General features: G+C 32.2%; 2 protein-coding genes across 2 annotated transcripts in view; both read left to right on the plus strand.

Moving 5' to 3' along the window:
* Ent1 (Equilibrative nucleoside transporter 1) overlaps positions 1 to 27,738 on the plus strand; it is a 466,176-nt gene that overhangs the window by 433,206 nt on the left and 5,232 nt on the right. The window lies entirely within an intron of this gene.
* The window catches only part of LOC137932780 (kinesin-like protein CG14535), a 326,319-nt gene continuing 310,493 nt past the window's right edge, over positions 11,913 to 27,738 (plus strand). Inside the window, exon 1 of the mRNA XM_068776453.1 lies at positions 11,913 to 12,265. Coding sequence (XP_068632554.1) covers positions 11,913 to 12,265 — 353 coding nt within the window. The remainder of the gene's footprint in view (positions 12,266 to 27,738) is intronic.

A 27,738-nucleotide genomic window follows, 5' to 3' on the forward strand; every position in this document is an offset into this window, starting at 1 on the left:
AATTAAAATGGCAGTAAGCAAACAACGTAGGCAGTAGAACAGAAGGCTGCTGGGATTTCAAGTTCTGGAATGAAGACCACGGATTGTAAAATGTAGCTTAGGATGTTTTATCACAAAGTGAACAGGTGATTTATTTAGGTTGTACGAAGATACTGAATGCTACTTCCTAACTTTATTATTTGAAATTTACGGATGGGTCTATATCGATGTTTATTAGATGTCTGTTTGATAATTTTGTTTACTTACATGTTTTTATATGAATGCCAAATTTTAGTCTATCAAAACACAAAAAATTTAGTGTTTATTATATTTAATTATATTTTTGTTCGAAAAATATTTTTGATAACAAAAACTCTTTATAGTTTGTTTTATAATGAAAATAAATGCTAACCAGTATGGTGTACGAAGAGTGTACAAAAGAAAGGTGTTCTTTGCACTTGTTTGATTTATGTGTATGATAAGTGTTAAATCTATAAATTTTTCACAAAAACACTAATCTTTTAAAGGTATTACAAAAATAATATTCGATTTTAATTTTGGTAGGTTTATTATTTAAGAAATGTTGACCTAATTAAAAGTAGCCGTTGTTGCAATTTTAAGTATTCTGCTCTAATTTGTACAATGTTTTTGATTACCCTATATTCATAGAACAAAATACAAAAGAAGAGTATTGATAAATAACCATTCCATTAATTGCAAAGTGGAATGAAAAGCTTTCTTTCTTTTTATTAAAATAACATAATATTGAAAATTTATAACTGAAAACTAAACATCGCTTTCATCTGCTATAAATAGTTGACAAAAAAAAATCATTATATAATAATTGCTCCACTGACACAAAATCTTTAAAAAGCAACTCGACACTACTCTAAAAAATTTCAATATTCGAATTCCGCCTTTCATTGCGAATGAATACGAAATTTTTATTAAAACATTACCGTGCAGAGAACATATTTCATTAATTTTGCTGTAAAACTACAAAATAATTTATAGCAGAATTAATTAATTTTCGTGAATAGTACGTTCAATAGTGAATGGAGCATTTTTAGTATATACATATAGTCGATAGCAATGGCGAATTTATAATAGATAAAGAGAGTAAAATGAAAGAGTCTCGTCTTCTCAATTTAGGAGTTTGGATCATCTATAACGATCACTCATATTGAGCGAATAAAGCTGAACAGTCCAATGTAAAACGCACTTTTGACATTTACCTAAAATCAGATTGGGTATAAATAAAAAGGAATGATTCAACTTGTAGGCTCATACGGTTGATTTACGAATAAATCTATACAGTGTTCAAGGATTTACGTGTATATCGTGATGCACTTTACAATATACACAAAACAGTAGTGGAATTAAATCTTAGTAAAGTTTAGTGCGACTTCCATATTAAATTTTAAATTTTAAAACACCCTGAGTCCTACAAACCATAAATAAAACTACGAAGTTTTATTTAATTAAAGCAATATGATCTTAGAATACTTTAGAAACAAATTCAGTGGGTTTTTGAACTTATCAACGTAAATAAATACGTCAAACTTCGTTGGCTAGTTGATTAAAAGTTTAGTTAGAACTTTCAAACTGTGTCGTTTCAATTTACTTTCTTTTTCATCTAGCCGGATGTTTATCTAAACAGCAAATAATTCCTCAACTATAACAGTCAGGTGTATGTTATTATTGTTGATAGATTGATTTTTTATATGAATCGACAAAACAGTCCGGAGGAATAACCTAGTATTATGCTGAGTGACCGTTCTTATCAACCACCGCTTACTAAAACTGTCCAAGTATGTTCACTAAAACTTTATGAAGAGTTCTAGTTAGAGCTTAGAGTTTTAGGGGATTTCCCCGCAGATTGACATTCTAATTTCTTTTAAAAATATCTTGTAACTTGTAGCATCATGACATTTAAAAATTTTTTCTTTATGTTATTTACTGTTTACGTTACAAACAAATAAGTTTCAAAATACTAACAATAAGTACATAATGCGGTCTTGTAAATAGCAGTTTCTTCCAAGCAATAATCGCCACGTTGACCAATCTTGGGTTATCTACCTAGCTGACATTGCCTAGATAGGACTTCCCTGGATCTATTCTCCAATAACTGTAAATAAAAAAGTTAAACCTTAAAAGATTCAACTGGTTAAATCAAATATAATTTATAAATACATTATAAATACAGTAGCAAATCGTGAGCTTTTGAGTGACGAGCTTTGCGAATATGTTAGCATAGGGTTACATGTTACATGAGTTAAAACAGACGGCGAGACATGTTACCTTAACAAAGCACCTCGTACATAATCCACTGTAGCGTGTCGTCTAAGTGACACACCGCGCATTAGCAGTATCGACGTGTCTAATTATTCTGAGGCCAAGGAGGTTAAGTGTCGCTTAGAAGCGCTTACCTCCCGGGCCGTGCTTTTATTAGAATTTAATTATTGTAATAAAATTATACACATAAGTACGCACTTCTCGCGAGCGCAGGGAATCTAAGAATTGTAAATTTCAAAATCACGATGATATTTATTTAACTGTTTTAAATAAGTGTTTTTGATATATTTAAGTAGAGAAATTTGCAACTAAAATATTTTTTTTTTCTTCATCATTATTTCGTCGACTAGTTTTTAACATATTTTGAAGAGCCTAATCTTGATATTCAGTTTTGAAATAAAACATATAAATGCGTGTAAGAAAGTAAGCAAAGAAAAAAAAACTGTTAATTTTACATCTCAAGTTTTTTTTTTATATTGGTAAGTAGTTGTTAATGACAAATTAAATTGACAAATAAACTTCGAAATGGTCTAATGACTTTTAATAAAAAAAAATATGTACATATTAAATTTAAAAAGATTACGTCGTTCGAAATTTGAACGTCAATGGAATCATATTCGAAATGAGAATTAGAAAGTAGAACATCAAACACGTCGTTTGAATGATCCTTTGTTAGACACTAAGCGGAGACGGCAATCTAAATAGTACAGAAAAACAGCTCGCGGCGAGGGCTGGATATCAAAGTGGGTATCTGGTGGGAGAGGCACAGATGTTGTAGATACGGCCTTTGCTGAGAGCGTCCAGTTAGCATTCAGAGAGACGCCGCGGGCGTGGCGCGATAGCATCATCGCTTACTGTGACGGATGCGGAACATTACAGTCAGTGCATGCACCTTTTTCAATGAATGTAGGCTTTTAGTACACGGACACTTTAAATATATGTATTACACTTTTTGAGTGCACTTTAAAAGCTCTCTAATCAAATTAGAAGATAAGCGTATAAAATTGATTTAACAAACCTGGCAGATATAGCTGTTGATCCTTGAAAGATGTACCACCAATGTTATCTTCATAAATATTTCAATTACAGAATTACGCATTACTAGTACGCATATTTTAATACAAAAATTTGATATCCTCCAACTGCCTCGATGGACTTTTCACTGTTATTAGTAATAGGCCTGTCGCATTTCAGAAGGCAAATAAAATAAAAAAAACGTTTTTCAGAATCAAAGTTTCATTATTTTTATGTCCTAATAAACTACGGTTATTAATATGTTTACTATAAAATAATAATTATTAATTATAAATATACGAGAGGTGACACTGGAAGTTTTTGAAATACGAAATATATTATGGTATTGACGATGAAGCGTAATTATAAGTTGTCGCCAATTTGTAAAAAATAATAACAGTAAAGAACGCGAAAAGATTATTAAAGAGATTTTTTTAAAAAAAAACAAAAATATTTTTTTTAATCAGGCCAATGTGATATTTTAAAATCTTTAAAAAATATTTTATAATTAAAACATACTTGTTATATGAATTTTAACTTTTTATTGATTTATTTAAACATTTTATATACATTTTATGTGTAACGGCGAACTTATTGCCGAAGGATTTTTTATTTATACCAGTAAACCGTTTGGGTGGTACAGAGGTAAATTAATAAAAGTAAGTGAAACTAATGAATATCATAAAACACGAAAAATAAAATAAAAAAGTTAACTCAAATAGAGAAGGAAGGGTATTCTTATACTGGCACACCAAGACCAATTTTTTTTAAATTCTTTATATATAGTAGTAACGTCGACTCAAAAATAGTGTAATCAATAAGATGGACCAAAAAATTTTATTAAAAAATCTGACTCCAAAAGAAAAAAGAGAATTGTTCACAAGAAACAAGTTTACGAGGCTGTACTTAAATATTTAAAAACTGCATTAAAAGCTCTGTAACTTAAAATGATCTTCCAATAATGTTTCTTTAAGTGAAGTATTTAACAGAATGTTTATCTACATAATTAAGGACGTGTAAATGAATGCATCCAATCACTTTAACGACACAATAAACACTGCGACTCGATATATCGCTATTAATTTCGTTCCAACAAACGTCTGCATAGCCTAATGCAATGGAATTTGTAAACTGAACCCTATTGGTTTGTAACAAGGTTTATCTTCGAATGTAACTAGTTTCGATCTTCAGTCGGCCGATAACAGTTGCAGGGTCCACGTGAACCCTATCATAAAACACATCTCGCCGCAACCGGATGCAATTCATTCGAACCGGACGGAGAGGAAGGCATACGTCGCTCCGTTTGCAACACAAAGGCGAATTTAACACTTGGTCTTTATATTCCAGTCGTAGATGCTGGTCTGTCTGAAGCGACCTGTTAAGATGATTAAATCTGATGCCAGGTGTGGCAGCGATCTTGCTTATAAGACTTAATATGCCGTCTACATAATATCTATCTACGACCAGTTGTCCATCTGGAAAAAGAGCGCCCTAATTTGCAAGGATGTCCATGTCACTAGACTTGAGAAGGGTGTTAGATTGTCTAGTCATTTCGTTAATGGTTCAATTTTGTCCGACGTGAGCTTTGGAAAATTTTAAACAAGATGGAAGATGTATTGATTAAGGGGGACTTTAACTGAGATATTGATTGAACTTTGACAACCAATAGTAGATACTGTAAATCGCCAGGTATTCGTTTTTAAAAAAATAATATATCATCCCGAAATAAATTCAAGTTTTAATTTTTTTCAATGTGCAGTCAAGTCAAATGTGCAGATAGAGTCATTACTTTTTTTCTTTACGTTGTAGAAATAACTTGCTTCCTGAAGGATTATGTTAGATTTCCACCGTCTAAAACTCTAACGTTATTATTCCATTGTCACTATACGGTATGATATTAAAGTGCTCGGTACTTATCGTCCCTTTCTCCTCGTCCTCTCTGCCTAATGTGGGTAAAATGCTCTTCGAAGTTCGTCACCTAAATAAAACCAAGAGAGCTTCCAAGTACAAGCCCTTGTCAGATCCCTGCGGTGGATCTTTGTCTCTACATAGTGGTGAAGAACAGAGAGAGCGGCGGATAGTAATACCGGCATACCTCTCCCTCTAAGACTCCATCACCGCTGCGGAAGGAGCGAAAGATGCTCTCAGATCTGCTGCGCAATCTATAGACGTTTCTACAATGTGCCCATAGAACCTACTCCAAAAAGCCACCTCGGGCTATCTCTACATTTCGTGCCGACAACTTAGGTACCTTTTGCTTTATCGTAGGTAACGAGTTCAAGGCTACCGAGAACCTTCGTCAAGAATATGCGAGAACCAATTCCGGAGGGTTGAAAACTTAACGTAATGTAAAAGGTGTTAATAAATAAATACTTTCTGACGCTGGTTCGTCGTCAAAATGTTACATTAATATCATGTCTGTCGAACAAATGTCTTTCTATATTAATTCCCAACAGGTTTTAACTTACTTTTAAATTATGGAATCTTTCAGTATTCTGATGATTTATTCGATAAGTGTAGGATCTATGAACTAAAAAAGATGGAACAGTTGTAATTCAGTCCAATAACCGACAGTACTATATATTAATACAGTGCACTTAAAATTGGGGCTATGACAATATTTACACAACCGGAACACAAAACACCTCTTAGAGAGAATGCGGATTCCGTCACGTGAGCCCAGTGTTGTTATATTGATGTCATATATGAGGTGATTGGATTATTATTTATATACGTATATGCCACGACTTCGGCCTATCACTATTCAATATAAAATATTAATAATCTATTTCTTAATGTCGTAAGAACTAACAACATTTATGTACTATAATAAGTTTTATATTTCATACAATACAAAATTTAAGTAATAGTCGTCGTCATGGTTTCAGCCCCTACTCGCTCACTGCAAAGCACAGATCTTGTCCAAAAGATATCCATAGGTGGATATGTTATAATCGCTACGCTTGACAGGCGGGTTGGTGATCGCGATGTAGTATTATCATCGCTGCTCATCCTCTGGAAACTTGTTTGTAAGCTGTGGTCATTCCATATAATTAATGCACAAAGTGTGAATGAATTATATAATACTGTGTTCCAGGATTAGAACTCGCGACTACGATTGTAAGTCTCAGTCCTCAATTGCGAGGCTACTGAGTCAAGATATAAGTAATAATGTGATTATATTTTTATTATTACACACCCGATATTTTAATTCATTACATTTCATCACACTTTTTTAATTTCATTGAAATCGAATATTGGATAGCGGTATGTACGAGGACTAATATTCTAATTTAATCTTAGACGTGAACGGAGAAAAGCAATGATTTTTTCACTATTTTTTTTTGTTAAAACCTCCTTCGACCCTCAAAGAAAATGCGAAAAAAAAATTAGCCGAATTGATCAAGTCGTCTTCGAGTTTTAAAATACATAGTACTGGCCACTTTTGTCTATAATAAACTTTACGATTAACGCATGTTTTCTTTTGAACTTTATTCCAAATGTCCGTTCAAATTCCACCGCTGTCATATGTAGTCATCTCAAATACTATTCTCTGAACATTATACATGTGTGATTTGTTAAAATATTAAAAATATGTATGTATAATTTAATCCTCCTTTACCCATTCAACACCACTGAACTTACATTTGAGTGCCTGCATACGCATTCATGTACATTTGTGTTCATTTGAGTGTGTGGATGAATGTGTTTATGAGAACATATACATATATCAAAACAGTTTTTCGGAATACGAACCTATGTTTCATGGTTCACAGTTTATTAACTTAGTACTGCTGACATGGTTCTTAATTTTTAACTAATTTAAACTCTGGCAAATATACAGAACTCTCTTGAATACGAACTCGCTGTATTAACGCACCAAAAAGCATTGGAGTTGTTGGTTTAAACTGTGTTACAAACACAACCGTAATGGAACCGGGTCTACGCAGTGGTACGTAAATAGTTTGTAATTAGCGAATTTCATGTGCACAGGTTCGAATCAATTGAGGCAAGGGAGCTGTTTCAAATTGAAAGTTTGTACATTTTGCTGTTTAACTGTTTAAGCTTGGAACAGCTCGTGCACAGTTACCACCAACATGTGTGTGATATTAGACAACTAAAAGGTTTTCTTCATGTTAAATTAATATTTAATGGAAATAAAATAGATAATAAATTTCATAGCATTATGTTCTAGAGTTGTATTTATGGGGTAATGCTGTTTGAACTACATAAAAGAGTTGTTTGTTTATAAGCATTTTTTAATTGTGGTGCAGAGACAACCAGTAGGCTAGTTATATAGTACCTATAAAATTTTATACACTTAAATATAATATATAAATAATTCTGTACCTGTTATTTAATTACAAATAAACATAATAAGACACAACATATACATATATATATACATATTTCATTTATTATTAACACACACAAAGAGTGTCCGGTGGTAGATTTATGTTTATAAATACGTTTATTAAAAAAAATGCGAAGTGACGCTCATGCCGTTGGAATCACTGACAGTACGGATTTTTCAGTCATAATGTTGTAGTGGTCAAGTAAGCATAGCGCATTCGCTGTCGAACCAATTTTTAAGAGTAATAAAAATAATTTATCGACTCGTCAAAACTATTCGACGGATAAATGATGAACTGATTATAAAAATAATTCGTTCCTTAGTGCAGCGATTCCGTGCAACTGCTTCAGCTATGAACACCATACGGCCACGGCCTGGTCGAGCATCAAGGATTCCCGAAAACAGAACTAGTTGATAGCAGTGTACTTAAAAATACATGACTTTCAAAATACATGACTTTGGATCTGAAGTTCTAATAAACGACACAATAAATAAATATTCATAGCTATATCTTCGCACTTAAAGTCCGTAAAAAGAAAAAATAATCTCAATGTATAATATTCAAAATTCTATACTTTGAATTATTTTTTTGAGTTAATTTTAGAAAAGATGAATCATCTATAGTATATAAAAATGATATATATTGTGACAGGTTATGAAATCATGTATCATATAATATTTGATAAGTAAATAAAATAATTAAAAAAAAATCTTAGAAAAAATATTAAAATCGTGTCAAGTTTTAAACTACGTAGTTATTAGTTATGCATTTCTGATACCAACTTCGGAACTTCCTAAAATTCCGGATGGAACTCGCATTAAGTACGGTCCAGCCACTGACGCGAAACTTCATTTTGGTTCTTTACAACTTTTTTGAACTTAGTAATATTAAATATAGTTGAAGGGTATTCCCCGTTAAACTTTAGTTTTTTATAAGAATCAAGAACTTTTACTCTGCTGATGGTACATCTGGCATTTTACCGTATATTTGTCACTAAACATTATACAAATTCGATTGCACTATTCTAGTAATTACCCAGGAGTTCATGGTCAAACAAACTTTACTCTTATAACATAGAAAAAATGAGCTAAGTTACCAGAAAAAAAGACGGCCTAAGGATAAACTTGTTGTTAAGGGTTGAGTGAATGACTTAAGATATGAGTGCCGCCCAATTTTAAGGTGGAAAGATCAAATTAAATCAATTATGAAATCACTACTAAATCTGTACATAATAAACACGTGGAAGAAAAAGTAGAAGTATACACAATTAGTCTATACCTATAAAGTATTATCTCTTGTATTGTAAATTCAACAGAATATAATTATTTCAGTCATTCAAGCACTTCTCGCCAGCTATTGCTCGTTTTAGTCATTCCGACGACGAATCATATAAAACGTTTATTAGAGAATTCTGTAGCCGCAGTTATCCAAATATAATAAAATCGGAACTCATACGGAATTCACATATGAATTCAATTTACGACGAGAAATCTCAGCACGTAAGGTTATTCCTGTTTGCAAATATTTTACCTGCTCCATTGTTTGATTCCGGGATTTACAACCTTAAAACGCTTAATATAAAATGCATTGTAAGTTGGCAATGTATATTTGGTACGAGTTTGATTTTAATTGAATTGTTCTTAGAGTTCCAGGTATGGGGTTACTATATACCTGTGAGCTACGATGTTGGAGTAGGTCGCAGTTTGAAATGTAGTCTATGAATAAAATATGTAGTTATCACATTAGTATTGGTGATTTTTGGATTTGTTTACTTATTTTAAACCTTATGTTATAAAGATAATATTTTAAATTTAATGTAAAATGCGAATATAGTAACCGATCGAGCAGAAGGTCAACCCACGTAGGCTCCATCTTAGTTAGCTCAACATCTAACAACAAAAAAGCACGGCGACTAAGCTGGTGAAATAAATAATATTACAGCTGGAACCGAAGCTTGTAAGGAAGCTCTAGTCTATATATACTGTAAACAAGTGTACACTAGACGTGATTAACAGTCAACCATAACTTCATAATATTTTTGCGGGTTCGTGGGGCCAGGGCGCAGATGTCGATTAGCCTAAACATTATTATCTAAGTTAACCTTAGGAACCTAAGGTTACTGGCAGAAGGACCCCAGAAAGGGGACCTCCGCTTTTATTATCACTGGATCCTCTTCAAACATCCTGCCGTTACCGTCAATTAGTTGAAGAAACTCCAGTAACACTTCTATTTTATATTAACCTGGTGTAGTAAACAGGATTTTTGAATGACAAAAAAGGGAAAAAAATATGTTAAGTATAAGTTGTTATTAATCCTTGCACTATTGGTAGAAATAAAAGAGAGGGAGAGGAAGAAAAAACGAGAGAGGGAATAGATAAAAAGAGAAGATGGGGCAAGAAAGAGCGATAGAGATCCCATATACCTATTGGATTGAAAGTTCTACGACTTTCTGGTTTTCTCATCACCTTTAGTTTCACATTTTGGTAGTAGAGGTGAAATATAGTTCACTCAAACTTATCTGGTTCACGGACCCTTCCGCTCCGTGGCCTCAGTACCGATGAAGCTGTAAAACCCACAGGGCATTAACATCTTCAGAAACAATACAAATACTCAAACCTAGTAGTCTATCGAGAATTGAACCTACTACATTCATCTATAGAACATTTAATCATATGTCCTGCTGCTTCAATTTTATAATTTAAAAACATGAACTTTAGCTAGAAATCCAGTAATAGCTAAAAATCGCATATAAGTAAGGTTTTGAAAAATTCTAGTTAAAACTTGCACGAGCGATGCAAATACGGGTCGGCGAGATTTATCTAGGAACGCGTCAATCGCACGGTATCGTCGAGGGAATTTCGCAATAGCAAAAACTGTATTCACTTTTACCTCCTGTAATATTTCAGATAACGCCGCCATTGTACTGCGGTTAAAACATTAAGCCAACTATCTTTCGAAGCGGAATTTTTGCCACAAATTACGAAACATTTGTCGAACAATTTGATACTATATATCTTTACGCATAGGGTTGATCAACTGCTAGTGTCATATTTACACAAACTAAAGCGAAAAGGTGGTAAAGTAAAATAAAAATAATTGTACCAATTGTCAATAATGTTAATTATGCTAAACGCTGCATCTATGGGTACGTAGTTGCGATATAAGAGTGATGGGCCATGCTTATTGTCACTTCAGACAAGTTATTCTTCGAGATTTATGACTTAATTTCTTCTGAAGATCTCCTAATTTCTAGGTAGACCTCTGGGTGAACGGATGACATTGTTAAGATCGCGGGAAGTCACTTGAAACTGGCAGCGTAAAACAGATCATCGTAGTGAACTTTGGGTAGATCTATGCCTAGCATTGAGCGTATCTTGGCTGATATGATAAGGATATTGATGGTGAAATACAATACAGGCCGTACATACATATTATTTTAAATCTATATAAAGGTCGCTCAAGCAGTAGATATCCTATAGCTGAAACGGTGATGAAATAATCGTGATTTGTATGGAATGATTTGAAACGTGACATGTATGAGAATGTATGTAATTAAAAGTTCAAATTTTAGTAAAAGCTAATTTTACTGTAATAATTTGTCGTGTGTCTACAAATATGAGTTTTATTAATTAATTGAAATATTTGTATTTACTTGACTCTGTATATATATACATGATTGTTTATAAGAGTAAAAGTTTTAAAGAGTTCAGCTCATTTATCAACAAAAAGCTTAAAAACATTTACATCTATTTCTAATCAAGCTGTATAAAGCGATCACTCCAAAATACGTTACATTAACTTCATTTTTCTTCCGGAACTACAATAACTTCTGGTAGTACAGTTAGCAGTAACAGATTGTAATTAATATTTAATATTAATAAGTAAAAATTATTAATATTAATGTATAAAATTAAAATTTTCGAAAGGCTTCTTCTTGCTATGTTATTTACTACACTGCCTTTTTATTTTTGTAACCATTGATTCCTAGATAGGGTGTACCATATGGTAATTACAACACATTACTTATATTAACTCTATTAAAACTTTCACACCTACATAGAACTAATCATCCGGTATTGATAGTAAAAAGAAAAGGAATGCAAACTGAAAGCTTTAACATTCGTAAGATGGTAATTGTTATACTTCACAGATATACACATACCCTTATAAATTATGTGAATCATGTTTGGTAACTTGACTCTGTATATTTGACATAAACACAAGGTTAATATGTCGATGTTATTTCAGGTGAAAGCAACGGCACCGAAGATGGACCGCAACGGGTACTTCTTCTACGTAACGTCAACAGCAAAGAAAAAGAAAATCAGTTTAATGCAACCGAAGCCTCCGCGAGTGGCTTTCACTGAAGAAAAACGTCGCCCGGGGGTGGCTGAGAGAGTTCATTCCAGTGTGGCTCCAACCGCCACTGAGGTCGGACGTGGGGACCTTATGTCGCAGCGTGTCCCGAGCGACGCGCCACGAGCGCGTTTATATACGCAACTTGAAAGTTACCAACCGCGTTATCATACGATTCGTGAAAACAGTGATAAGAGAGTGGAAAGTGATATACGGAGAAAGAAACGAGACATACGGATTTCTGGACACCTTCAAACAGGACAAAGGTAGGAGAAATTTTTATTATATTTTCATTTGACAGAATTATCTGTAAGCATCAGAGTCTGAATTATCTAAAATTAATGTAAAAATAACTTCTCTAGTAAAAGTTCTAATAGCTTTTGTAAGTGTTTTCCAGTTTCACTGTGTATTGTTTTATCTTCTACTTGTAGATATTTATTTAATTAACTAAGCTCCTATAACTCTCGTTTATAAAAAAACATATTATAACTATTTACACATATATTATTAAATTGCATTATTACTGATTTGCAATAACAAAGTTGTTTAAAATATATATAAACAATCAACAACGTAGTCATAAAGAAATCTAAATAAAAATAGACATTTGTCTTCGAGGTAATATAATATAATTATTATCCAATAACGTGTAAGTTTAGACAGAAATCTGAACAATAAACAAAGAATTCAAAACGATGATCAGGAACAAAATCAAAAATCATGACCTAAAAAAAAATAAACAAATAATTTGGCGTACCTGGTAACTGAAATAAACAAACAATACTATATATAATACTATATATATATATATATATATATATATATATAATATAATGTCAAACACGTGTTGGTGCAGTTATAGGAATAATAAAGTAAGAAATTAAAACGATTACATTTAATCATAATATACATAAAGACAAATTTTCTTATACATTAAAGTTAATATAAAGTTATAGTAACAATATAACGTAATAACACGTATAGTTTTATCCAATTATAGGAATATTAAAGAAAGAATTTATAAAAAATTATTTCTTAACACGTTCTAAATAAAAACAAACTTTCGCGTACCTGGTGACTGAATTAAACTAACAGTATAATATAACATAATGGGATATGTCCAATAAATTTTTATACAATAATAGGAATAGTAAACAATGAAATAAAAATATATATTTCGAATAGTGTTTTACATGTTCTAGCTGTACAGATATAAAAAATTGACATTTATATTTTTATTCTAAAACGGGACTAATAAACAAACAATTGAAAATGATTATTTCGAATTACAAAATAAACATAAACCAACTTTCTTTTACGTAATCAATTCTAATAGCACAAATATAATGTGACATAAATGTTTATTCAGGAACAGGAATAATAAACAAACAATTGAAAATGATTATTTCGAATTATAATATAATAGGCACACTTTTACGCAACAGTTATTTAAACTAGTAATATAGATAAAATATAGTGTAACATATAATTTTATTCAGTAATAGACAATTATTTTTTTTTAATTTTAATAATAATCACAATAAATAATTTCGCATACGTTAAAGTTTGTAAAAACTAACATTACAAATACAATACCACGTATATGTTTACCAGTTATAGGAATAATAAAGTAATAACTCAAAACTAATATTTTAGAACACGTACTAAATAAAAACAAACTTTCGCGTACGTGGTAACTAAATTTTACTAATAGTACAATTGTAACAAAATGTTATGTCACATATATGTATATTCAATAATAGGAGTAAAAAAAAAATATCAAAATAGTGTTTTCAATACACGGTTACGTGAAAATTAATTTATACTGAAAACCATGATTTGAATATACGGTGTAAAAAAGAACAAAATTTCGCACATATGAAAGCTTATTTAAATAACTGGTACAAATATCATGTCACGTATATGTTTATTCAATTATGAGATTAATAAACAAAGAATTCATAATACAAATTGTGTAAATAAAAACAAATTTTTGAATATGTAAAAGATGAATTAAACTAGGAGTACAAATAATGTGAATTCATAATCTGAACACATTTTTAGTTCAGTAACGGACTAAGAATGAGTTCAGAATTTTTTTTAAATAAAAAAAAAGCATTCGCATGAATGTTAATTCAATCTAACAGTACAAATATAATATCGCCTCCAGTATTTGTTTATCCAGCCATGGGCGTAGCTGTTTCACTAATTCAATACATTGATGTTTCCTCCCCCCTCCACCCCCATCATCCATATTATGCTACCTATCACTAAACATTAGTTTTATTTGTGTTTATGCAAATGTAATTAAACATCTGATTTTAGGAATACGCTACCGATTCAACTGTATCAATTCGCACGCCGGATTTCCACTTCAAAATGAATATTAATAAGTTCGACTAGGTAATATTGGTTCGTTTGTAATAACATACATTCATGCAATTCGTAATTTGAAATATTCATATGTGTGTAACAGATTCTCATACGGCTCATAATAGTTTTGATTCTGTACACTTGTATTTAAAGTTATATTTACCTTGTTAATTTAATTAGATTTATTTAATTTTATTTGTAGAATTTTTTAGTTGTTTTGTTCATAAGTTAAGATAAATATATTAACTTAGACATTCAATAATAACCTACACAGGTTGATTCCTTAAGTTATCTTTCGAATCTTAGAGCTTTCACTTTTGATTTCTTCTTATTCTACTCACAATACAGGCAGATTAGTTATACATACGAATGATTTAAATGGGTGAATATTTAGCTTATTTAATGTACGGTACACACTGTCTTAAAATAATAATAATGGTTTCAGAAGTTTAAAACAAAAGTATTTTCATTACGTTATAATATATTTGCTTAGTTTCTTTTCTTTCTTATAAGACAATAAAAAGCTTTTTCTAAATTAGGAATACTTTAATTAATTATAATATATAGTAATCCAATCTAATTATATCTGTTCCTGTAAACTGTATCGTCAGAAAATATTGGTCAGTCGCTTTCCAATAATAAAAATAACATATTTCAAAGTGATCAGCCCTGTATAACAAGGCGATAGAATATAGGCGTAAAAACTTTCTAACAAATAAGCTATACATACACGTCTTTAAAGTTTTTACACCTATACCCAATCACCCCATAAAAAAGGTCTCAGATTTACGTATCAATTTTTAAAACTAAAAATTACTTAATTTTTAAATTGTAAAATTTATCTTTTGTTTACTATATTACACGTTTAAAATTGGAGCGAAATATTAAAATTCGACCATTACAAAGGATTAACTGAATACAAAATCAATGTGCTTGTAACTAAATATAGTATACATTAAGAACTGCTGTTTGATTGGTAGCCATATGACGTCGGGCCTGAATGCCTAACAAGACCGTAATTTGTTATAATCCTCTTTACCATACAGGGATAGGTACGTGATTAATAATGCAACATACATTTCGTATAGAAGCAGAGTTTTGTTACGTGACAAAATTATAATACCGACGACTAAGTGATAACATTGCTTAATGCGAAGATTTTTAAGTTTAATTTTGTGTGATTATCGATTTTCGAAAATGCTGAACCGTGTGGTTTCTGGCAGATAGGCGGCCGGAGCTCGATGGAGCGACGAGGAAAAATGAAACGAATACACAGAGTCGAATGATTGACGAACCGCCAGCTCTATTGTTTTGTTAGTCGATCGTACATATAAAGTATATATAAATGTAGAGTTCTAACGACACTTTTTTTTTTACTTTGAAATATCTTACAGTATGCCAGTATTACAATATAAAAACATTATAACACATGTTAACGGCTAATGACGTAATGTTTTCATGTAGAGTTTTCAATAAATCTTCTATAATATACACAATTATTACACGACTAATGTTTTTTACTGTCTCTTATGCGAATAGCATTATTTTTTTCTAACCTTTACTGTCTTAAGTGATGCCGTGACCTACGATGGTATATGCTTGCCCAGAAGAAACTTATTCACTCTTGTCTTAAAGACTCCTAAGTTATAATTTCCTGGAAACAATGACCTTAGCTGTTTGTATTATAAAAGTAATAGCAAAACGCTAAGTGCGGGTGGAAGAAATTTCAACCGTGTACGGAAGTCGTGAATTCGTCTTGTTCTCCGATGGAAGAACGGATATAGGGAAATTATGTGTGTAGTTTCGACGTATACTCTCCTAAATGCAATCTCTAGAATACCGATAAATAGGCAACATTTCGCTAATGGTCCGAGTTGTTAAGGTTAGTACTCAACAAAGCATCGTCACTAACCAGCCTCTTGGCTCGTCTCTGTATGGAGTCTTAAGCCTTAAGGTCGTACTTTGCCGATCCATTCCACAGATGGCTACAGATGACATTGTACACATGACTGGATTTATGCTAAATACAGACTTTGAAGTGTCCTGGTGTATTGCCGAACTTTCCCCGGAATACCCAGCTTTTTGGCAAATAATTTTCAATTAAATGACTGATTTACTATTTAATGGAATCAGGCGTTACCTTGCGAACGTCCATCCTAAGTAAGAAAGGGACCAATATTCAGCCACATCCGCACATGCACATTTGTTGCACGACTACTACTGCTTGATTATTGGTTTATTGATTTACTGAATTCAAAAATTCTTTTTCAACTCAATAAACGACCCAAAGTTGTTCTTTAAAATGAAATCTATGAAATTTGTCTAAGTTCTAGTCCGTTTTTTCGTCTTCGGGCGATATAGACTGACATCATTATCTCAAACTGTGGGTGTTCAGTGGGTAGAAGTTCACGTAATTTAAGGTTATTTGGCAAGGAAGATTATCCAACATTAATTCTGGTTAGATTTTATTAAGATAGATAAAATATTAACTGGTTACATATTATTTTGTAACACACATTTACAATAACTATTGCTATATTTTTTTCTTTGCACACTCTCTGAAGTATGTATATGTATCATTGAAAAACGGAAGCACCATAACTACACCATGAAGTAAATTTCTCTTAAAAGAAGTCATCTACGATCTCTGCATCTATTTTTGCCGTCAAGCAGTAACATACTAACTTGCTATCATAAGAATGTATTGCTTCTCTCGTCTAGTAACGGTGTAAAAATCATAAATCTGGATGCTATGCAACATAAATCCATACACGTTATAAATGACTATGAGAATGTAATATGTTGAGAGACTGTATGTTTACCGCTTGAATTTTACATATAATTTGTAGCTTCGGTTATATTTAAAACTAAATTTTCTTGATCTTGATTTAAAGAAAAAAGTGATAAAATTAAAAAAAATAAAATAAAACAAAAAGTCATTATAATATTTATAATAGAAATTAAATCAAATAACCAACAAACAACACCCTCTATATCATGTTAAACTCAGTAACATTCTTTATCAACATCTCAAATCAAAGTTATATAAAAATAAATTTACATAGTACCTACTTTTTAAGACGTAGTTATATTTCATATTGTCATGTTTTCATTGGTTCATTTCGTTTAGTTGTGTTGATATAACTTAGCTAATGGTCAAAGTGGCAGTAGGCGGAGCACATCGCTCGTGCAACCAATCGGCGTTGGGTCCGAATGGTTCTCGTGTGGTGACCACGAGCAGGTTGACGCGGCGGGGGTAGCCCCCCCTCTGTATGGACCTACGACATAGTTAAGATTGTGGGAAGTCGATAGACATGGGCGGCGCAAGACAGGTAATCGTTGTGATCTTTGGGGGAGGCCTACTCCTTGTAGTACGCGTCCAGCGGCTGTAAAGAAGAATTGTTAATTTACAATAATTCTTCTTATTATTAATATCTCAGCTTAAATGAATGAGAAAAGAAGTAAAACTAGGTTTTTAAGATGCAACATAAATAATAAAAACAAAGTAAAAATGAACAAGAAAAAATATATATTGATTGGTAACATGGTAACCGATTCTTAGAGCTTGATAACAATACATTAGGTTACATTACATTTAACAACTACGAAAGATTTTATGTTACGTGGGCTCTCTGTATGTTGTTAAATACAATCATGTAACTTATATATCTTATTAAGCAGTAGTGGTTAAACTTTGATGTTACCCGCATTATGTTTTTTTATTAAGAATATAATCAAATATACACCTATTTATATAACAAATAGTTCTTAAAATTCAATATAGAACACTCCACAACGTTTTCTAATATTAGTTTAAAAAAAATTCATGGCGTAATTGATCGGTGCAGTAAAATCAACAGACATAATATTGTACTAGATGCGAGTCTTAAAATGACGTGTGGCTTTCGAGAGAGTACTCGAGCTCATATACTTTAAAGCAATCCAAAGCAAGCGTCTTCAGCGCTAGTCCGAATTAAGATGTCAATACAAACAAGCCAATAATACTATGTTTAAAATTTTAATTATGTAATGTGAAGCATTTCTTAAGTGATAATAAGACTTGTGAATTAATTTTTTTACTACTGAAGGCAATTATGAAAGTGAAAAATAAAGTTCGAAAGTTCGAAGTGTAAAATCGTCGTAGTTTTAAGTTGAAGTATGCATATATATATAGAAGTATATATATTATAGGAGTGGCCAAACTGATTCTTGCTTTATATACTCTTTTATTAATTTTTAAAACAATATGATTGATTTTAGCGGGAGTGTAATGAACAGGCTGTGTTAGTAATTATTATAAAAATGGTGATCAAACTTTTTTGTTATTTTTGATTTAATAATTGCTTCACTATAAGAAATAAAAGATGAAAAGAGACAAAGGGCGACATTTTCTGTTGTCCGGGTAATATGGGAGCGTTGAAATAACTTCAGCAGTGGCACAGAGAAGCTCTGTATGCAGCTCTGTAACACAAGAATTCCTTAATTTTAGTTTCAAGAGCTTAACCTCTCGGTAAATGTGAGGTACAACTGGTAATTGTGTTCGCGGTCAACTATTGGTGCTTTTAGCCCGCACCTCACTAGCTAGAGTTACTTTGTCACCGAGCTTATGTTATTCGTAAACCTCTTTTGTAAGACGGTTTTAACTTTATATATTGCTAAAGCTTTTGCCAATATATTTCTTTTTAAAGAGTAAAATTAATATTTTAAAATTTAATTATAAAATCTTTTCTCCAACACGTTATGCTTTTAAGTGTGTATACGTAATTAATTAAACTTAAGTATTATAAATATGATGAAAACAAAACAACTAAAATTAATTTAATTGCACGAATGATGAAACAAGAATTTTTAATAGAAAAAAAGAATATCTACCTAACCTAACCTAACCATGAAAATTAAAAAATGTTTATGTAAAAGGTAAAATGACTTAATACCTATATTTGGCGTCTGTGAACTCATAGTAACTAAAAATAAGGTTTAATTGAAACTGCTTAAAAATATTTAAAAGATTATATGGCAAGTAAAACTTGTTAAGTGCCTAGCTTTTTCTAGGGATATATATAAAGTTAAAATATATTTTGAACTGGACTATAAACGGTCAATGTCACTCGAAAATGTCGAATATCTATATTATCGGTTGCTGTTCTTATTTCGATCAGAGGTTTTCGAAGGAACCATAAAGCTTTGCTAGTCAAAACTACGTGTGGGCTAGCCTTCACACTGTTTGTGTATTCCTCACTTGTCATAAAGAAAACGATACAGCCATAGTCCGCTTAGCGACCGGAGGAAATTTCCTACAGTAACAATTAGGTCTTCGTATATGAAATCTTTCAGTTAAATGACGCAAGTGTGAAGCGAATGTCAATCGATATCTGTAATTACTTGAAAAAAATACTGCAACGGTAGTGAAGATTTCTCTCTTTTACTCATATCAATAAACTTTACACGCCCATCTGCTCGTAAGAATGTATTAAAAAGATTTAAATAGGTATCGTTCATTTTGTAAAGGTAATAAATCGTCATTTAAACTTGAATATAGAAAACATAAAGATTCTAAGAAAAAAATCTGTTTACCTAAATGATTCTTCGTAGATAGTTCCATCTGCCATGATTTCAATTATAACTCACACTTGTGTAAGCGGCTTATCCGGAACGGCCAAGGCTTATTATTTATTTAGTTTACGAACTCGGAGCCTCTTAGAGAGTATTGAGTGTAAAAATAAAGAAATTGTATCTTTCGTTTTCCGTATCGCAAGTCAACAAGTTAGTTTTGTAGACCGTGGCCGGCTTAACAACAATTATAGGCGTTTCGACTAAGACTTCTTATACCTACTCGTTTCTATACAGAAGTAAATGATATTTTTACATAAATTTAGTAATTTATTTTTCATATGTGTTACAATTAATATTATTAAAATATCTAAACTGCGAAATGGACTACAGTTAAAAATTAGACAAGATAATATATTTATAAAAATAAAAATCAAACGTAATTGAGAAAATAATTCGATTTGAATGACATTGTCATTACTATTGTAGTGACATGTTTTACTTTACAAAATGATGAAGATAAATATGATATAGTGTATGATTTTGTTATAAAAAATTCAGGACAATCCGAAGTTATAGAGAGACAGTCAGATCTGTTGCGTCGGAGGCGATGGAAGAAAATATAATTTAAGACGAAGAAAAGATCTCTCTTTCCTGATAGATCGTCTACCTCCAGAAGATGATGGATGACCAGACGATCACTCATGATAAAAACATTAAATAAGACATGTATATAGAAGAAGGTAAATACAGGCTTATAATATATTAACGATGAATATTATTATTTGCAATATTTACCCATCTTCACCTTCTGTTCCAATTGCTTAGAGAGGTCAAGCAATTGGAACATTACCAACCTAGTGAACTAACGTATATATATATGTATATATAGGGTTAGATTTGACTCAAATTAAGTATCCATTAACACGCATTACTTTAAGGATTTATGATTATATTTATAGATATAAACAATAACTCGTGGATCAAATTATGCTGCAAGAAACTGATAATTCTATGACTTCAAATAAATATATTAGTATTATTTATGCAAAAAATATATAATTAAAAAGTATAACAATTACTATGATCTCTCTCAAATCGTTCTGTAAACAAAAATGTATATTATTTCTTATATATGTAAATAAATACACGTTAAGCAATTTCTGAAAGAACAAATTCTTAAACGCGGGCTTGAGTTGGTTCAGGGATTCTTGTAATATTTTCATAGAATGGAGCAATGGGGTTGTCTTTGTGTAGTGTTTTCATATAATATTTTTGGTCAAATATTTGTATTTGCTATCTACGGTTTGAAGTAGTCACGTAGACAAACTTTATATGATATAGAAACCTTAAAAATATTGATCTAGTTCTATTATAGTGAAATACATTCAATCAGTTTTTCGTAATTTTTCATGTCATATTTTCACATTTTTTCTCAATTTAGTAACAAATGATAATTAATTAGATCATAGTATTTGTGAGAAATCGATCTAACCAAGATTCATTGTGAGTAGTGGTAGCCCAGCTGTAGAGTTAGGTTCGATATTTCCTCATACGTTTATTACTTAAGATTACTACTGCCCACTAGCAAGTTCCCAGTAGCCAAGCGTGGCGATAGTTGCTTAAAGTGAATACTGCGCATTGTTCTTTTTTAATGTTATTATTACTGTATGTTTTATCTCTAATGTTACTCGTACAAAAAGTAAGTTCTATAAGTCCTGAATCATAATCACCATGTCGGTCTTTAGACGTCCATTTCTGGACATAAATTTCCCGCATGGATTTAAAATAAGGTCAGTTGGAAGCGGCTTGCATCCGGCATCTACATTCAAACATTTTTCAGGGTTTTTTTTGGTATGTCTTTTGGAAGCTCTACCCTGAATGTTCTAATGTGTAAACATTCAGAATGTTGTACTCATTTGAGTGAAATAATGCTTTTGGGCTAAAATATTATAACGAAACAACTGGTTGGATTTTACAGAAAATACTTAGAAGCCGTATTAAATTCATTAAAATGATCTTATGTTCACCTATTTAGTTGCATTGTATAAAATTTTAAAGTTTAATTATTTTAAAAAAAGGTTCTTTGAAGTAGATATTTGAATAGGACATCGAAGGGAAAATTCTAATATAATAGAGAGCGTTTGCAATAAGCTGTATTGTATTGGATCTTCCGCTATTTTCGGGGCCCTCCTTCAAATTGAAAAAGTTTCACGAAAGCTTTTGAGTATTGTGCAGCGTCTATTATTATGGATTTAGTCTCAAAAATACTGACTGTTAAATATTTACGAAACTCTTACAGTGAATGATTTGTAACGAAATATTACAATGTGCAACATTATAATGTGATTTTTTTTAAAAACTTCACACATAACTTGTATGAATAAACCTCTGGAAGATCGCCATAATTAATTATTTTTACCAGTAACAATACAAGTACAACTCAGTGTGTTCTATTATAAAGAAAAAAACGAAATTTAAAATACAATACTAAAGGATATTTCACACAGGATGACTGTTTATAAGCATAGCATAAAAATGGTGAATGTGTAGATTATTTGCTGTGAATTAATGCGTGGTAAACCCTATTTAAAAATCAATGGTTTTAGATATATTAAATAGCGTAATTAATAAATATATTGTACGTTTTCAAAATTACTACTACTACATTTTAAATTTAATTGTTATCTGTCTCGGCAGATTTATTACTGCCAGATGTCTTTAGCATACCGATAAAAAATAATGTAACCTTTTTTCAGAGTATCGCTTTATAAAGGCTGATTGGAAACAGGAGAAAAACGTTTAAAACTTGTTTGCTGATAAAAGAGCTATAAATTCAAAGAATCGCCCTTTATGTAATAATTATTAACATTACGTGAGTTATATTGGCAAACCTGACATCGCTCTATTAAAAAAATACTACGCAAGACTATTTCGCCGACAAATATTTCAAAAAAGGTAATCTCTTAACATTTACAGAACTATCAATCAATCACATGTATAGCCTGTCGACCTCTCGCAATAAAATGCCGTACGTGGCGAGCAATAAAACGAACATTAAATAATTTCGACGGGACAAGTCAAGAAGTTACGAGTTGAATTATTAAAATCTTTTATAATTAGGTTCGAAGCGGCTGTCTACAGAGCGGCCTGGGGGTCACTTTACATAATTCTTATTGGCCCATAAGAGGATAATTTGCCATCGGTAGTCATATAAATTTCACCTTAATAATACGTCGTCCCACGTCCCATAAGACGAGACGTTTTGTAATTTTTAAAAAGGCACCTCGAATTTATGGCAGCGTCTGTCAAATTATATTCTTGCCAGGTTAATAATGCCCGGATTTATCGCGATGTTTTTTTTTATATTCAGATCGTGTTGTGTAGAGGCATGAACGATAAACGACTTAAGAAATCATTCTTGTAAACATGTCATTGTGTTTTTAAGACCATACATAATCCATTCATAGTGTATTTTTTACATTTTTTTTTCTGGGTTTGTACTTTTAGGTCGTCAGACAAATTTTGTTTGTTCGTTGACATTTACCAACTATAAATGTCAAATGGGTATGAATAGGTAGATCGCTGAAAGAACTAACTTCATACCTCTTTACGATATAGTGCGACCGCGACCGCGACCGCAACCGCAGTACCGCGCCTTAGGGAAGCGCAGGGAGGTGGGGAGGAAAACAGGACAAACAGGACAGGGCATTAACAGCGTATTAGCGAAGCACAGCATCAGATACTCTCTACGTCTCGCCGCGCAATTCTTAAAACGCGATACAGCGGTTTCGGTAGCACTATAAGCTTGAGATATTTTTATATTTACTTATTTAACTGGATTATGAAAGGCTAAATAAACAGCAAAATAAACAGCACTACAATGATTATGTTTAGTTTTAATCGTAAATTACTGATATTTTTCGCTTTTTAAACTTCAAATCTTATGTCTAAAAATTTTCCGCAGAGCGATGAAAAATTATCTGTTTGAAAAATAGCGCTCAATAATTTGAACTATAAAATCCTTTCTAGTGTGACACGTGTGCGACACAAATAATAACTTTGGAAACATGTAAAAATAACTAATGATAAATTTGAAAGGATCATAAATAGCTTTTTCTTCGTTGTGAACAGGACTAAATAATCTAAAAAAAATATGTCTGAAGAAACGAGGGCAAGAATTACAAAAATGCAGCCGAAGTTAAATATTCCGAGTGGTATTCAGCGTCTAATAAATAAATAATCCTCCGGGAATAATTAAAAAGTTTAATTACAGCCGGCTATTGGCACGATTTTATGTCGGGAATTAATTAAATGACTACCTGATATGAAAATGAAAGGTTTTCAGTCAATATATACATGAAAATATCATTTGAAAATTTGATCAAATTTGTAACGATAATTATGGGGATTTATCCGTGCTAATATTTTTATTTTAATCTGAAAGAATTACCTATCAAAAACTTTCTGCACTAACAGATAATATTTTTTCTGCGCTAAACATTTATACTTATGAAAAAACCTAATTCAGACCACATAGTGTGTGATAAAGCTGTGCTATTGTACGAAAGATATAGCAGAAGTCACAATGGATATCTAAAGACAAAGATATCTGAAGGTCTTTGACCAATGTGTTGCCGGTGATATACGGAATCGAGACGTGTTCGTTTACGACGGGCCTTGTAAGTAGGCTCAAGAACGCCCAGAGAGCAATAGAGAGGGATATGGTCGAAGTTTCGCTGCGAGATTGAACCAGAAATGAGGTTACATTCAGAAGAACCAAGATCACCGACGTAGCTCGAAGAATTGCTCTCATCTTTATTGGAAGTAGGCGAGGCAAATCGCACCGAGATGTTAGAGTAAAAAATTAAAAATAATCAAGATTTTACAAGGTAAAATATGTAAAAGATTACCTTTGCATGCTTTTTATTGGTTACAGTTATTTGATTTTGTTTTTTAACAATTATTTATTGCGTTTACAACAATGACATAACATGTCTCATTCACACGCCTAATCTTATTTACCCCGAGTCGTAGCCAGAATTATAATTACGTGTGGTATTCATTTATCGTCATAATTAACTCGATACACGTTCGCACTGACGGCTGATCTGTATTACTTAATTAAAGCCCCCATTCACGTCCCATATCGGTTACTGATTGACGCGACAATGTCCGAACAAGACGCTCGATGTGGACACACTACACGTAACCGCGAATCCTGTGTAGCGTGCTTACTCTATGATATGTTAGTTTAATGTCGTTAACAGAATGCTAATGTTGCTGAATATTTTTTTATTATTTATTAGCATGTTGACCACGGACTTTCCGGCAGTTTTTATTATATAGCATTGTTAGTTATTTATAATCAAAACTCATTTTAAAACAAAATCTTTCATATACATCACGGAAAAATTCTGGGAAATTTAAAAAAAAATTGTCATTTAAGTAGTTAAATACAATAACAGTTACATATACAAAGCTAAGACTTGGACGCAGAGGATTCTGGATCGTCAAAAAATTAACAATCTGGAAATGTGGTGCTAGAGACGTTTGCTCAGAACCCCGTAATCAGCACAATGAACGTACGTTTCGATCCTCAAAGAACTCAACATAAAGAGAAATCATTGTTGACTATGTAAATACGAATCCACAAGTTCTTAGGATATATGACTCGTAATAAGGACTCTGTAGAAAGTTTGGTGGAAGGATGCGAGCGATCTTGTGAACGCTCTCCAATAAGATGGACAGACATCATGAAAACAGTCACTAAAATGTCAATAAATGAATGCTCTAACTCCGCCACACACCGGTCTACATGGCGACATATAGCGATAGCAGCGGGGGCACCAGAACCCATCTGACAAGAGTGCATTAATGAAAGGAATAAATACAGTTACATAGATACGTTATTAACTATTTAGTTCTTAGCAATGATTCTGTGTAGTAGCAGAAGGCAGTCCTATGTGGTCACAGAGTAGAAGGCCGCTGGGGTCTTAAAGTTCTGAAGCGGAGAACACGTACCGCAGGCAAGCTGTAAGCGCAGCGTAGGGCGTATCGCAATAACAGGAAATGACGACCTTGTTAAGGTAGTTGATCGAGAAGGTAGTTAGAGGCAAAATGTGTGCCTGTCCTATTGGAAATTGAAGGTTCCCACGTCCAACAGTGGACGTTTTACGGTCGGAGTGATGATGATGATGTAACGACTCCTTGTAATTAAGGCTGGTATATATTTAATTTTTACGTACGCTTTGGTTAGCATTCTAATTATTTTAAATTTAAGTTTTTTAATTTTTTTTATCATTTTAATTTTATTAAGAGTTAAGTTTAAAAGTGAAACTAAATTTTAGAGATTTAGTTTGTTCAAGTATGTTCTAGAATTTTGGTAGTTATTATAAAAGTGCAGCGTAAAAACACAGTATGAAATAATATAGTTTAACGCTTATTATTTTTCATATACAAATTCAATTTTCAAAACAGAGAAGCTGTTGAATCCAAACTAAAAGCTCTACCAGTAATAAAAGCTTCATCGACTTTAAAGTTTAATATAAACTAATAATAAACTTTAAAATATTTAATTGTCTAATTGTGTTTTAAATATCAATGTATTTAATTGTTTATTTATAATACAACGAATGATTGACACAGATAAAGAAGTGAATCAAAAAAAAATTCAAAATTTCTATTTCTAATATTTATCATTTTTTAAATATCTACAGCTATGAAAAGACAAAGGCAATTCTCTTAAATACTATTTGAAAGGTAAAAAGAAGTTATCTAAAAACGTGCCTTTATTTTAGAAACGTATCAACTATTAACGAAACAAAAGGCGCCGAACTCATTGGTCAGCTACGAACGTTGAGTTTGCTCAATAAATAATCCGCCTGAGCCTCAAAAAGTAATTAAGAAGTTTGATTAAAGGACAATGGGGCACAGTTCAGTTTCGTAAACACACGTTATATACCTCAATTTACATTGACATTAATATAATGCTTTGAATGAACTGATATTCAGAAAAGGGACGGAGGTTTTTTATTTCAACATTCGTTGCTGTCAAATTGTGATATACTTAAGAAATTATATAGTAAGAAGATGAAGACATCTTCTCCTTCTTTTCAGTCGATGGACCTCCACTGCAAGGTAATGACCTCCTTCAAAGATCGCCACTACGACCGTGATCAACCCTAACTTTGTCGTTCGTTCACCAATGGGGGGTACCTACCCACACCGCGTCTACCGTCTTGTGGTCGCCACTCGAGTCGCCGAATATTGTGATTTCAACTGCTATTGCTTGCACGAGCGAGGCGCCCCGCCCACTGTCTACTTCAGATGAGCAATTCTTCAAGCTGCATCGGAAATCTTGATTCTTCTGCGGATCTCTTAGTGTCAAAACATCGCCATAGATGGCGTTATGTAAAGGAACGATAGAACTCTGAACACGATATGTAAAATTGTCTAGCACGCTTAACACGTTCACTGCGGGCCCAATTTTGAAGAACTTTCAGCTGGTGCGGCTGAGGTCGAATCAGCCTCAAGCTGAACTTCCTAGTAGTGCGGTTGAGGCCTTTTCTGCCTCATGTTTTAATCATTTGGTAAATGTGTTGTTATTTGATCAGGAGCGTGATTCGATGTCTAATTTTATGCTTAAATTACTTGCATGGTATTGTTTTAAGTACACCTAGCTTCGCCCCGGGTTCTGACTTTTAGTTTTAGAGAAAACACCTAAAATATATTTGAGGTCGTTTTAGACCTCAAAACGCACTGAATCGGGGCGGCATTAGTGATGGGAATGAATTTATATCGATGAATGTCTATG

This window comes from Battus philenor, unplaced genomic scaffold (genome assembly GCF_028537555.1).
Source record: "Battus philenor isolate CCGP_79_NKW_IND1 unplaced genomic scaffold, ilBatPhil1.0.hap1 SCAF_12, whole genome shotgun sequence".
Taxonomy (NCBI): Eukaryota; Metazoa; Arthropoda; class Insecta; order Lepidoptera; family Papilionidae; genus Battus; species Battus philenor.